This window comes from Hydra vulgaris, chromosome 14 (genome assembly GCF_038396675.1).
Source record: "Hydra vulgaris chromosome 14, alternate assembly HydraT2T_AEP".
Taxonomy (NCBI): Eukaryota; Metazoa; Cnidaria; class Hydrozoa; order Anthoathecata; family Hydridae; genus Hydra; species Hydra vulgaris.
Genome location: NC_088933.1, coordinates 15,828,314 through 15,840,403, shown reverse-complemented (window position 1 = coordinate 15,840,403; position 12,090 = coordinate 15,828,314). Strand labels below are relative to the sequence as shown.

Sequence of the window (12,090 nt, the reverse complement as noted above, 5' to 3'; positions counted from 1 at the left end):
TCTTTTTTCTTTTAGGAGAGTTGGAAAAAAAAACTGAGTATAAATTATGTAATTAGTATAGTTAAATAAATAAAGCATTTATATCTGTACACTCAGAAGTCCAAGTCAGTTGTCACATTTTAGAAATTGTCCAGGAGAGAGTAAATAGTAAAATAATTAGTCTTCATTGGCTTTTTTATTCTTGATTGTTAAATTTATGTTTTATTTAATTTGTCTTGAGGCACATGAAATTTAATTTTGACAAAAATAAAAAGTTAAATAAAAAAAATGAAAAGTCATTTCTGAACTACAGACGTTTTTCCTTTGAACATTGTGGGGATACCAGACCCTTTATATTGACCAAACTTTGTTTCACACTGTTGCAGGAAAACAGTCTTTATACCTATGTAGATACTGAAAAAACTAAAAAGGTCTAATACATAACTCATTTTCACAAAAAACTGGATAACCGACCTTTGTCTTCTGAGGTACAGATATTAAAATTTTTAGTTTATTTTTGTTTTTTGGTTTAGTTTATAATTAATTTTAAATTAGTTTCTATTAGTTTTAGCTTCAGTTATTTTTTTTCTTACTTTAGACAACTTCATGGAAGAAATTAGGGGAATAGGTAAAAAAAATTATAGTTATATATTTATTTATATGTAAATATAATTCTATCAATTATTCTGAGGTATATTTTTTGTCTTTAGTGTCTAGTAGAAGCATAACTGGTCGGGCTGTGTTTTAAATTTTATATAATTTTTATGGAGAAATATGTGCAATAGGTGAAAGAATTATTTAATATAAATATGACATTTTAAAACTGTTTGCATTTTACTCATATTCAAAATTTATATTTAAAATTAAATTTCTCCCAAGTTTAACTCTTTTTAATTTTTTTTTATTTTATTTTTAGCATCCTCTTCATCTTGTGAAAATGGTGAGGTTATGCTTTATATTTTGATTAAAAAAAATTGTAAATATTTTTAAATTTTGTTATATCCTTCTATTTGTAATTTTAGGGTCCTTAACATTTGAGGAATATCAAAGATATAGCTCCCAACACCCAGGGCCTCTCTCGGAGAGGGTCCTTCAATAAGTGGCAAAGTAATGGCGGTATGGGTGAGCCATCCTTCAATTGGAGGGCTCATCCATACCGGGGTGTTGGGAGACACCGAAGAAAAAACAGCAACCAAAAGGGTGTAAATGTCTTCTATCAGTGAAGATATTCATAACTTTTTTGTTGCCGTTTTTTAATTTTGTAATTTTTTTTTTTTATCTGTAATTTTTTATAATATACTATTGTATATTTGGTTTGTTTTTGTCTTTTTTAATTGAAACTTTATTTGTTTTTCACCAATTAGACTTAAATATAGTTAAATTGATTCACTACCCAATCATCATAAAATGATGCTACATTCTATTTGTTAAAAATAATTAATTGTAGTTTAATTTATTAAAAACACTCCTTTTAAAATTTACTATAAGCCAAGACTACATAGCTATATAAATGCAATTTATTTATATCTATATGATTTTTTATCTTAAATGTTTTTAGTTTGGCTCCTTGAAGCATTTGTTTTTTTGCTTTTTAATTAAAATATTTTAAATCTATTGTAATGTCTTTTAAATTTAACTCAAGTTTTCTTATAGCCAAGGTGAAATAACGTCATAAAACAACACCGACAAGTTGCATCATGACAGCAGTTAATGTATGACAACAGGCTACCGAAAAGCAGGTAAATTGTATTCCAGTTTTTTTTTTTTTTTTTTCTTCTATGTCTACTTATCTGTTACAATTTTTATTTTAGGTTTGTCATATGACGCATTAATGCAATATAAAAGATCAAAGTTTACATATTTTTTACAATTTGTTATACACATGTTTGATTGTAAACCAACTTTTTTTTGTTTGAAACGTATTTGTACTCAATTGCTTAGTTATTTATAATAAGTTTATTTAGTTGTGTGCATTTATCGTTTCAAGACAATTTCCTTTTTTAAAGAAACATGCATCAAGGGGATACCAAAAAGTTAATAACTCATAAATAATTTACGTTCACTTCATATTAATCTTATTAATTAAAGTTCATGTTATAAAAAATATAACAAGAATTTAGCTTTAATCTCTCGTCAATTTAAGGCATGATGAAGTGTTATTATTTTGTAACAGTAACTAAAAACGTATTGTGTTGAACTTAGTAAAGTCTAGGAAAATGGTTCTGACATGACCTATATCAGTTGTAAATTACTAAAATAACGTTAAACAATTGGTAAATTAATTTATTTTAATTTTACAGATGGTTTAATTTTTGAATTAAACCATCTTGAAGGCGTTTTTCTTACAGGGTATTAGTTAAGGTTTCGCAACTTTAAATTGTGGAAAACAACCACTATAAATTAAGTAACAGACCGACCGTAACCCTTATTACGGGTTGCTTTCTGCTAGTTAATATAATTGCTGGAGTTAACGTTCAATGTCGTTTTGCTTTCGTTTTTAAAGTAATTTTAATTAGTTACTAGACTTTTTCTGAATTTGAAAGAGCGCGTTCTCAAAATGCACGCGGTCATTGGAGAATGATCTATCAAGCGATTATCATCAAGATCAACAACAACCGCCAAGATTATGTTATAATTGAAGTAAGTATAGAAAATAATAAAGCAATTTATATATGTTTTTCTTAAGCTTTATCATTTATTTTTTTTAACAGTTTTGTTTCTATTGACCTAATATTTTATTTTTTTAGAAGGAAAATGAGGGTATGGTTATGAGGATTTTAGTATTTTAAAAGAAAATCTAAAGGAAAAGAGTATTGTTTGTATATATATATATATATATTTATTTTTTGTTTACTTTAAATCTTTTTAAATTTTCTTATGTTATTTTTAAAATTTTTGTTTCCACAATTCAAGTTATATATGTTTATTGTTTGCATAAATGCTTTTTTGAAATGTATGTGTATATGGTAATATGTGCTTTATAGCTGTTTTATCAATGTGTTTTTATAATAATGTAAAGTGTTTTTTATTGTTTGTGTATGTGGTAATATGTGTTATATAATTGCTTTATTAGTGTGTTTAAATTTGTTTATGTAAGGATAAATATATAAATTTTGTTTATAGTTGGTACATATGTTTATACTGTTGTTTCCATGTTTTCAAAGTGCTGTGACTTGGTAAACATGTAGAGCAAGATTTGTCAACCTTGCCAGCCAAGTGATGTACTTATAACGGAGGGTTACTCGGCAGTGTTTAGTATCAAACTGTTACTGTTTAAGGTCTAGGTGTTTTCAAGCCTTTATTATTAATTACTCTGAAAATACATAATAATGTATTTGTAGTTTTTTCTCGTAATCAACAAATTAATAAACAAATAAATTAAATCAATAAACGATAATCTTTTCTCCTAACTAAAACTCTGCTATTTACAAATTTTTCCTCACTATATATATACTCTATGTTTTTCCTAAAATATCCTTCAAAACACCGTCATAAATCACCGCAAAAACATATTTACAATTATTATTGGTAAAAACTATTAAAGCTATTAAATCTCTAATGTCATTAAATGTTCTAGAACTTTCCGTAATTACACTCCTCCTTGATCCTTACGGATCATCCAAATAGCAATCAAATTATTTCGAAGGCATGCGCCGTTCCCGACCACTCCGTCGCAAAAGCATGTCGATTTCTTGGGGTCTATCTTCAGCTTCGACATTTTCCTCGTTCGTCTCTAATACATCTTTAACTTGCTCTCCTTGATTTTTAGCGTTCTCTAGACCAGTTTCAGTATTCATCTCTATTTCTACATCAGGGATAATGCAGGACTGAGTATCATTTCGAGGTCTAACGTGTTTCACATGACGCGGAATGCCGTTCACTTCTACAATTTGTTTAGACGCATTCCGAGTTATCGTAGCTGGTTGCCACTTTGTATAGCACCTCGCATTTAGTGGTTTCAGCCAGACTTTATCGCCGATTCGAAACCTCTTGTTCGTGACATTTGGCGCAGGAAGATTCTCTTTTCCCAATCCTTTCACACCAATGGTATAACTGTATATTTTGTCCATCGGACTTGCACTATTTTTGTCGGCTGAGACATTGTACCAATATAGTGCTTTCGGTATCGACATTTTCGATCGTTCTGCTATTGTCTTGATCGTACGGTGGTTTCTTTCTACAATTCCATTTCCTTCAGGATAATAGGCGGCTCTAAATCTAATTTGTACTCCCCAACTATCAAGGAAACTCCTTATCTCTTTAGTTTTAAATGTCGGCTCATTGTCAGTCAATATTTCAGACGGTGCTCCACGTTTACAAAAAATAAGACGGAGTATTCGGACTATGGCAAGACTTCCGTATGAGCTTGATAATTGTCGCCACAACGCGTATTTTGAAGGTCCGCAATCAATTAGACTCAAAAACTTGTCAGTGCCGTAATGCGTGATGGCCATGGTCAATCTCTCCCAGTTTCCTTCAACATCCAATTTCCCCTTTTCCCACCGTATTGGCGCTGGATCTATTGACTGACATGGTTCGCAACTTTTTATCACATTTCGAACAACGTTTTCAGTAGCAGTCGGAATTGCTTTACGAACAAAGTTTAACGTTCGATTCACTCCAAAATGTCCAGTTCTTTCCCAGTGGGCACAATGACGTTGACATAACGTTGAAACAACGTCGCAAACCGACGAAATGCAATGTTGAAACAACGTTGAAATTTGGTGGAATTCGAAACAAAATCCGACGTTGAAAACCACGATGTTGAAACAACGTCGATGAAAACGTTGTTTCAACGTTGTTATAACGTCTTATCGACTACGTATCATCCATATTTCAACTCCGATAAAATGAAAATTAAAATTTCAACGTTGAAATTACGTTGTTTTAACGTCTTATCGACAATATAACAACCATATATGGTTGATATATTGTCAACCATATATGGTTGATATATTGTCGATAAGACGTTAAAACAACGTTCAAACAACCTAATTTCAACGTTAAATTTTGGTCATTTAATAAAAATTATACACCCTATTGGATATAACTTATATCCAATAGGCTGCAGCCATGTTAAATTGTCATCGTTAACATGTTAAATTGTCTCGACTTGGATTGCGATAAAATAAGACAATAAAAAAATAATATTTTGCGCTAAAAGTAGTGTATTTCATGTTCAAAAAATTATTTTAAGGGATTTTATTTAAGAAATAGATAGAATGTTAACATTTTATATATACATTTTATATTAACATATTCGAATCGTCATTTACGCACCGACCGCCACCATTAGATCTGTCGGGTGCATATTTCAACAAACTCATGATATCTGTTCTGACTTCAGCAACCGTAGAACTCGCTTTACTAAGCATGACGCTCTCTATAAAAAAAGGTATTGCCTGAGTAATTTGCAACAAGTACAGCAAGAACTTGAAATTAAAGTAGCACCAAATCATCAAATTGTGTTTTTTAATAACAGATAACTTGTTAACTCATTAACTGATAACTTATTAATTCAGATTAACTCATGACTTACCAACAACAACCTAACAAATGTTTGTGCCTTCAAATTTATCTTTACCCTTGCCGCCAGCCGTGTTAAACTTTGATTGTAAACCATTGGTCATCAACCTACAACAAAAAGTTATTATTTTTATAAATACATTAAACTTTGATACAATATCAGGTTAGGTAGCCCAATGGCCACGCATATTCCGCGGAATTCCGAATGGTTTAAAAATTTAAAAAATTCAATGACTTTTGTTTTTGTAGAAATAGGTCAATTTCAATAAAAATTATACATATATATAAAAGATCATCCAGATCAAATTTGAAAAATCCGAAAAATTGTTTGCGGATAAAGTCCGGAATATTCCCCCCCCCCCCTCCCCCTCACTTTTCCTCTTAATTTGCTTTCATCTGAGTTGCTTTTATTTTTAGTTTTAAATTTCATCCTGTAAGATAGATTCTGAATTATATTCAGAATCTACTATTACAGTAGCCTCAGAACTGCTGCTGCCACAGGCATCTTCATTTAACGAAGCTGAGCAATCAAGACCAATGTCAATATTAAGAAGCTTATTAACCAAAACATCCGTCTCCATCGCTTTAACCGGGTAGCCTTTTCCCTAAACAACAGAAAGCACTTTTATAGTATATATATATATATATATATATATATATATATATATATATATATATATATATATATATATATATATATATATATATATATATATATATATATATATATATATATATATATATATATATATATATATATATATATACAAGTGGAAGTTTTTAGAATAAAATAGCTAAATTAAAATAACATAAAACACACTATTTAGTTATATAGTGCGTGATTCTTCACCATTTAATAAACTTGGCATCGATGTTCATTCTCACGGTATATATTATATATGTATATTTATTTATATATACATATAATATATGATATATATATATATATATATATATATATATATATATATATATATATATATATATATATATATATATATATATGTATATATATATATATATATATATATATATATATATATATATATATATATATATATATATATATATATATATATATATGATATTATTATATATAACATATGATATATACATAAAATATATCATATGTTAATAAAATATTATATAGACTATAATAATCATAATATTATATTATAGTATTTTTATTATTGTTATTATTATTTTTATATTTTTTTTATATTTGGGAAGAGCGGAAGAAAAAAAGTGATTCTTACGCCAACACATACGTCACTTTTAATTTCTTTTGACTTTCGTCCAACATTTGCGAGTTGTCAGAAAGTTAAAACCATTAATTTAATAACAAACTGATCGTTTTTTTAAAGAAACCACAAAAACGCAAATTTAATTGACCAGAATGTTTTTAGAAACATTCTGAATGTTTTTAACAATATAAACAATATTTTTATTTTTATTTTTTTTAATAAAATGTTTTTATTTTTAATTTTTTTAATAAAATGTTTTTATTTTCATATTTTTTACTGTAAATCATGCGCGGAGTGTTGCTACATCGACTATCTTATAGCCTGACTCGCTGGGGAGTGCTGCTACATCGACTGACAAATAGCCTGACTCGCAAGGAAGTGCTGCTATATCGACTGACAAATAGCCTGACTCACAACGGAGTGCTGCTACATCTACTATCTTTTAGCCTGACCCGCAAGAGAGTGTTGCTACATCGACTGAGGGTTTGGTTTTTAACATATGATATATACATAAAATGTATAATATGTTAATAATATATCATATAGACTGTAATAATCATAATACTATATTATAGTATTTTTATTATTGTTATTACTATTATTATTATTTTTATATTTACAAATATATATATATATATATATATATATATATATATATATATATACATATATATATATATATATATATATATATATATATATATAAATATACATATATATATATATATATTTATATATATATATATATAACATTGATAATATATATTTTATATTTATATAATATAAAATTAGTATATTCAAATATACTAACATACATAGTAAAACAATTTAATCAAACTCTAAAAAACTACTTACTTAAACAAACTCTAAAACAAATTCAAGCAAATTCTTTATGTAATACACACTGATGAAATAAAAAAAAAGATCTATTTAATATTTATCACCAAAGCATCGCAAATTAAGCAATGTAGTATCGTTAAATTGACAAACTCAAAACCTTATGAAATGGCAATAGATGGCCTAATCAATGACTCGTAAAGTTACGCATGCGTATTTGAGTTCTCAAAATGCAAAACGAACGGTGAAACTTATAATATAGACGTTGAATTAACGTTGATTCAACGTCGCGTTAAGTTGATCGTTTTTAACGAATTTTCAACGTTGATAAAATGTTGATTTTTGGTTATATGACGTCGCGACTAAAAATCAACCGTAAATCAACGTTGAAATTACGTTGTGTGTCCACTGGGTTGGTGTATATCGGAAATAGATTCAGCCTTCGTAGCTACGATTCCCATACAACTATTCCGACACTCTGGCACAGTCAGTTTGTTGAGCCATCTGCTGCGAACTCTTATTAATGCGTCAGCCAAATTATCTTTAGAAGGAATGAGTTTTACCTCAACGCTAACATTGTATTCTTCAATTAGCTGTTGCAACACGCTCAGTCTTCTTCGATTCAGCATTTTACCCGTCGTTTTTGATTTCAACCTTGATTTTCCTGTAAGGGCGTCAGGATCCCAGTGGAATACTGTCACGGAATCGGTAAAAACAGTCACTTTCTTCAAATTCCACATCAGAGCCATATTCATTCCACGTATCACAGCGTCCAATTCTGCCATGTTTATATGAATATCAGACGTTTCTTTTCGCAGCCATGTTGCATCCTCCACAGTAGTTTCCCCAACTTGAATAAGAGCACCCATTGCTAAAGAACTGGCATCAATCCACACTTTTCCCTCATCACCACCCACAGCCCAATCACCACAAGCAGGCTCGCAACGTTCCACCTCAGCAAATACTTCTTTAAGCACCCACTTAACGTTCTCATCACAAATTTCATCGTCCCAACCCTTCGTCAGACTGACAGCTTTCCTCTTCAAGAGACTACAAATCACTCGCTGCCAACCACACACGGGTAAATGTCCTACCAACTGTCCACAGATTGAAAACACAACTCTCCTGGTTAACTTTTGCGAGATAGCATCAACTCGATTCCCTCTGGACCACATCAGTTTGTTACCAACCTTGCGCACACACAATCCTAACACACGAACTCCATCATTACCAATCTGCTCACCTTCTTTACTTTCTAAACCATATTTTAAAAAATGCCTCTTGACATAATCAAGACTCACCACACTTTCGTCTACGAAAATGTCGTCAACATAAGCGGACGTTCCACTCTTCACTAATTCGTCTTGATCAATGACGGCACTCACAACGGATTTCATGATCATTGGCGCAACGTTCAATCCGAAACCAAGTCGTGTCAAACAATACCTTTTATTTCGAAACACCACTGTTTGGAAGGGCCAAAGAGATTTATCAGTTTTTAGTTGAAGATAAGCCTTGCGTAAATCAATAGTTGCTGGTTTGTTACCCATTCTTCTCCATTCTCTAAGCTTTTCAACACACACATCTGCATCTCTCGTGTATGTCTCTATGAAATTGTTAGCTTCTCTCCAGCCCAGAACAGGTCGGCTTTTGTGGTCTTTGTTTCTCTGAATGACAGCCATTAAAGGAATCTGCCCTTTGGGCGGCCCCAATTCATTTTCGTCATACTCTAACAGCCACTTCCGATCAATCCAATCCTGTAGTTCGTTTTCATAGTCTGCTCTAGCGTGTTGTGGAATTCCGTACTGTGCCACTTTATTGCGCAATTGGTCAGGGCTTTCTCCATCTCTCCATTTCCATTTGACTCTCCATTCAACACCATTAAAAACTGCTTCGTGATCTTTCTTTTTTATTACAATTTTCTTAACTTTGTCCTTGTTCAAAGCCGATGCTACACAGTAACTCAATCCGAACTTCGCTTTTCCCAAAGGAGAAATGGATACTCCTCCTAGTAATTTAATGGAACTCATTCCGAGCATCATATCAACTCCAAACGGTTGGAAGTCCACTAAAATAACTTTATCACGTGCTTTAATGCCACCAACCTCAAGAATCACGACCGCTGACCCAGTGCACTGATGAACTTTACCTTCAAACGTTACTACCTTTTGAGAGTTTGAGTACCTACATTGACTTTTGGGCAGGATTTTTTATTCAAAATGGTCTTTGAACAACCTGTGTCCACTAAAGCTGTCGCAACCATACCGTTAACTTTTACAAGAATAACAGATAATGCTCTCACTCCACCGTTGTTCAGGAGCGAGGTAGCGCAAATTCCTCGCTCCTGCAATCGTTTCCCTGCAGCTTCCAGCATTTCGATGCAATGTGTCCTTCCTCACCACATTTAAAACATCTAACAGTCTTCGGTGACAAGTTCTTCGCAAGCAAACAATTCTTTGCAATGTGATTCAAACCTTTGCAGTTGTAACACACTAACGCGGTTTTTGTAGCATGGCGTCTAGATACAGCGCCAACAGTGTCACTGTCAATCACATTTGCACAGTTCAAAGCAGCTCTCACTCTGGGTAACATTATAACAATCGGGTCCATTACGGCTCGAAATCTTGATGATAAAACTTCTGGCAAACCCACAACAAACGCCAAACGCACAGACTCCTCTGATAATTTAGCAAGATAGGCTAATCGTCTTAAATCAACCAAAAACACGTCGGCTTTTTCTCCGTCACATAATTTTCGTTTTGTAAACAGTTCATATGCAGTATAGGCATCTACAGAAAACGCCGCTAGTAACACACGCTCGACTTCCACAACATCTTTTTTATCTTCCGCGGTTAAAGCATCGTACACTGCATAAGCAGCTTCTCTGAGAAGAATCGGAAAAAGTAGTTCAAGCTTTAAGTTCTGAATTTCAGCAATCACTTTCGTTCGTTGAATCCAAACAGCAGCATCCGAAGTGCCATCATACGTTTCAAACATATCAAATAATCTCATACTTGGTTCCATGCCCGGTTAGCTTGTAGTTTTTTCTCGTAATCAACAAATCAATAAACAGATAAATTAAATCAATAAACAATAATCTTTTCTCCTAACTAAAACTCTGCTATTTACAAATTTTTCCTCAATAAATATACTCTATGCTTTTCCTAAAATATCCTTCAAAACACCGTCATAAATCGCCGCAAAAACATATTTACAATTGGTAAAAACTATTAAAGCTATTAAATCTCTAACTTCATTAAATGTTCTAGAACTTTCCGGAATTACAGTATTTTAACAACATTTTGCGTAATGTTGTTGTTTATGTTCTGTTATATATGATGTTATGCTACTTAAGTTATGTTATATGCATATTATATTGACTTATGGTGTGTGCTATTGTTGTGTATTGTTGTTGCGATGTTTTTTTTTTGTTATCTTTTGAGTTTCATTATTAGATCTCACTGCTTTTAACCATTTAATAAAAGCCAAGACAATTTATTTTGCCATATAAATTATATTTATAAACTAAAGCCCAAAACAAGTTGTTATGTCATATACACAATTTGTTTTATCTTAATTTGATTTTTTGTCTTTAGCGCTGTTCATTACATAATTTTGCTATAAATATTTTGGAATCATGATGTACCAGCATTAATTATTTTCTAAAAGCTAACATGAAATAATATTTAACAACTACTACTCTAGTAAACCACAACAGCATTTCTTTATAAGCTACATTGATTATCATTTTTTTTATGTAATGTTTTTCTTATTTATTTACTTATTCTTTATTTTTCTAATTTAGATTTATCAGATGATGTATTTATATGGTATAGAAGAAAAAAGTTTTGTGAATTTTTTAAAAACGTTTACTAGTAATTTTTTTAAAGAAATATTATTGAAGTTTGCAGCAATGGGTTTACAACGTTTTTTTTTAATTTTTCTGTATTAGCAGTATGTTTATTATTAAAATCGCAGGTTTGTAATAATTTTTTAATATTCTTATTTGCTAATTTGATTATTTGGATTAATTTTTTTTAAATAAAAAAATTTATAAATTAATTCTTTTTTAAACATCTCCTAATTGATATATATTTTTTAAAAGTCATAAGATTAATGTATAGCTTATTTAAAATGAGAGTTTCTTATATATAAAAAATATATATAAAAGTTATTTATGTGTGCCATTTAGAGTAGGAAAAAAATTATATAGTAAAGATCACAATTGTGAAGATTCTTTTAAGATTTTTTGTTACTACTTTCAATTAAAAGTGAACTTTAAATGGATGATATTAGGCTAGAAGCAGATATTAGTTTAGAAAATGGAAATGTTAATATGCAAGTTAATCGTTGTAGAAAAGAAAGAGATCGGCTTAGGCAAGATGAAATTAATGATCTACAAAATGCTAGAAATGCTGCTCGGCAAGCAGGAAATAATTCGAACCCCAAATGAGGAGAGCGTGGTTGAAAATAATCGTCACAGAAGTAAAAGAGATAGGCGAGA

At 30.7% G+C, this 12,090-nt stretch overlaps 1 protein-coding gene across 1 annotated transcript; it reads right to left on the bottom strand.

Annotated features, from left to right (window-relative positions):
* Positions 1-7,978: 7,978 nt before the first annotated feature.
* On the bottom strand, positions 7,979-9,616 carry LOC136090942 (uncharacterized). The gene has a single exon (XM_065817920.1). The coding sequence runs from the start codon at positions 9,614-9,616 to the stop codon at positions 7,979-7,981; it is 1,638 nt and encodes a 545-aa protein (XP_065673992.1).
* Positions 9,617-12,090: the final 2,474 nt, after the last annotated feature.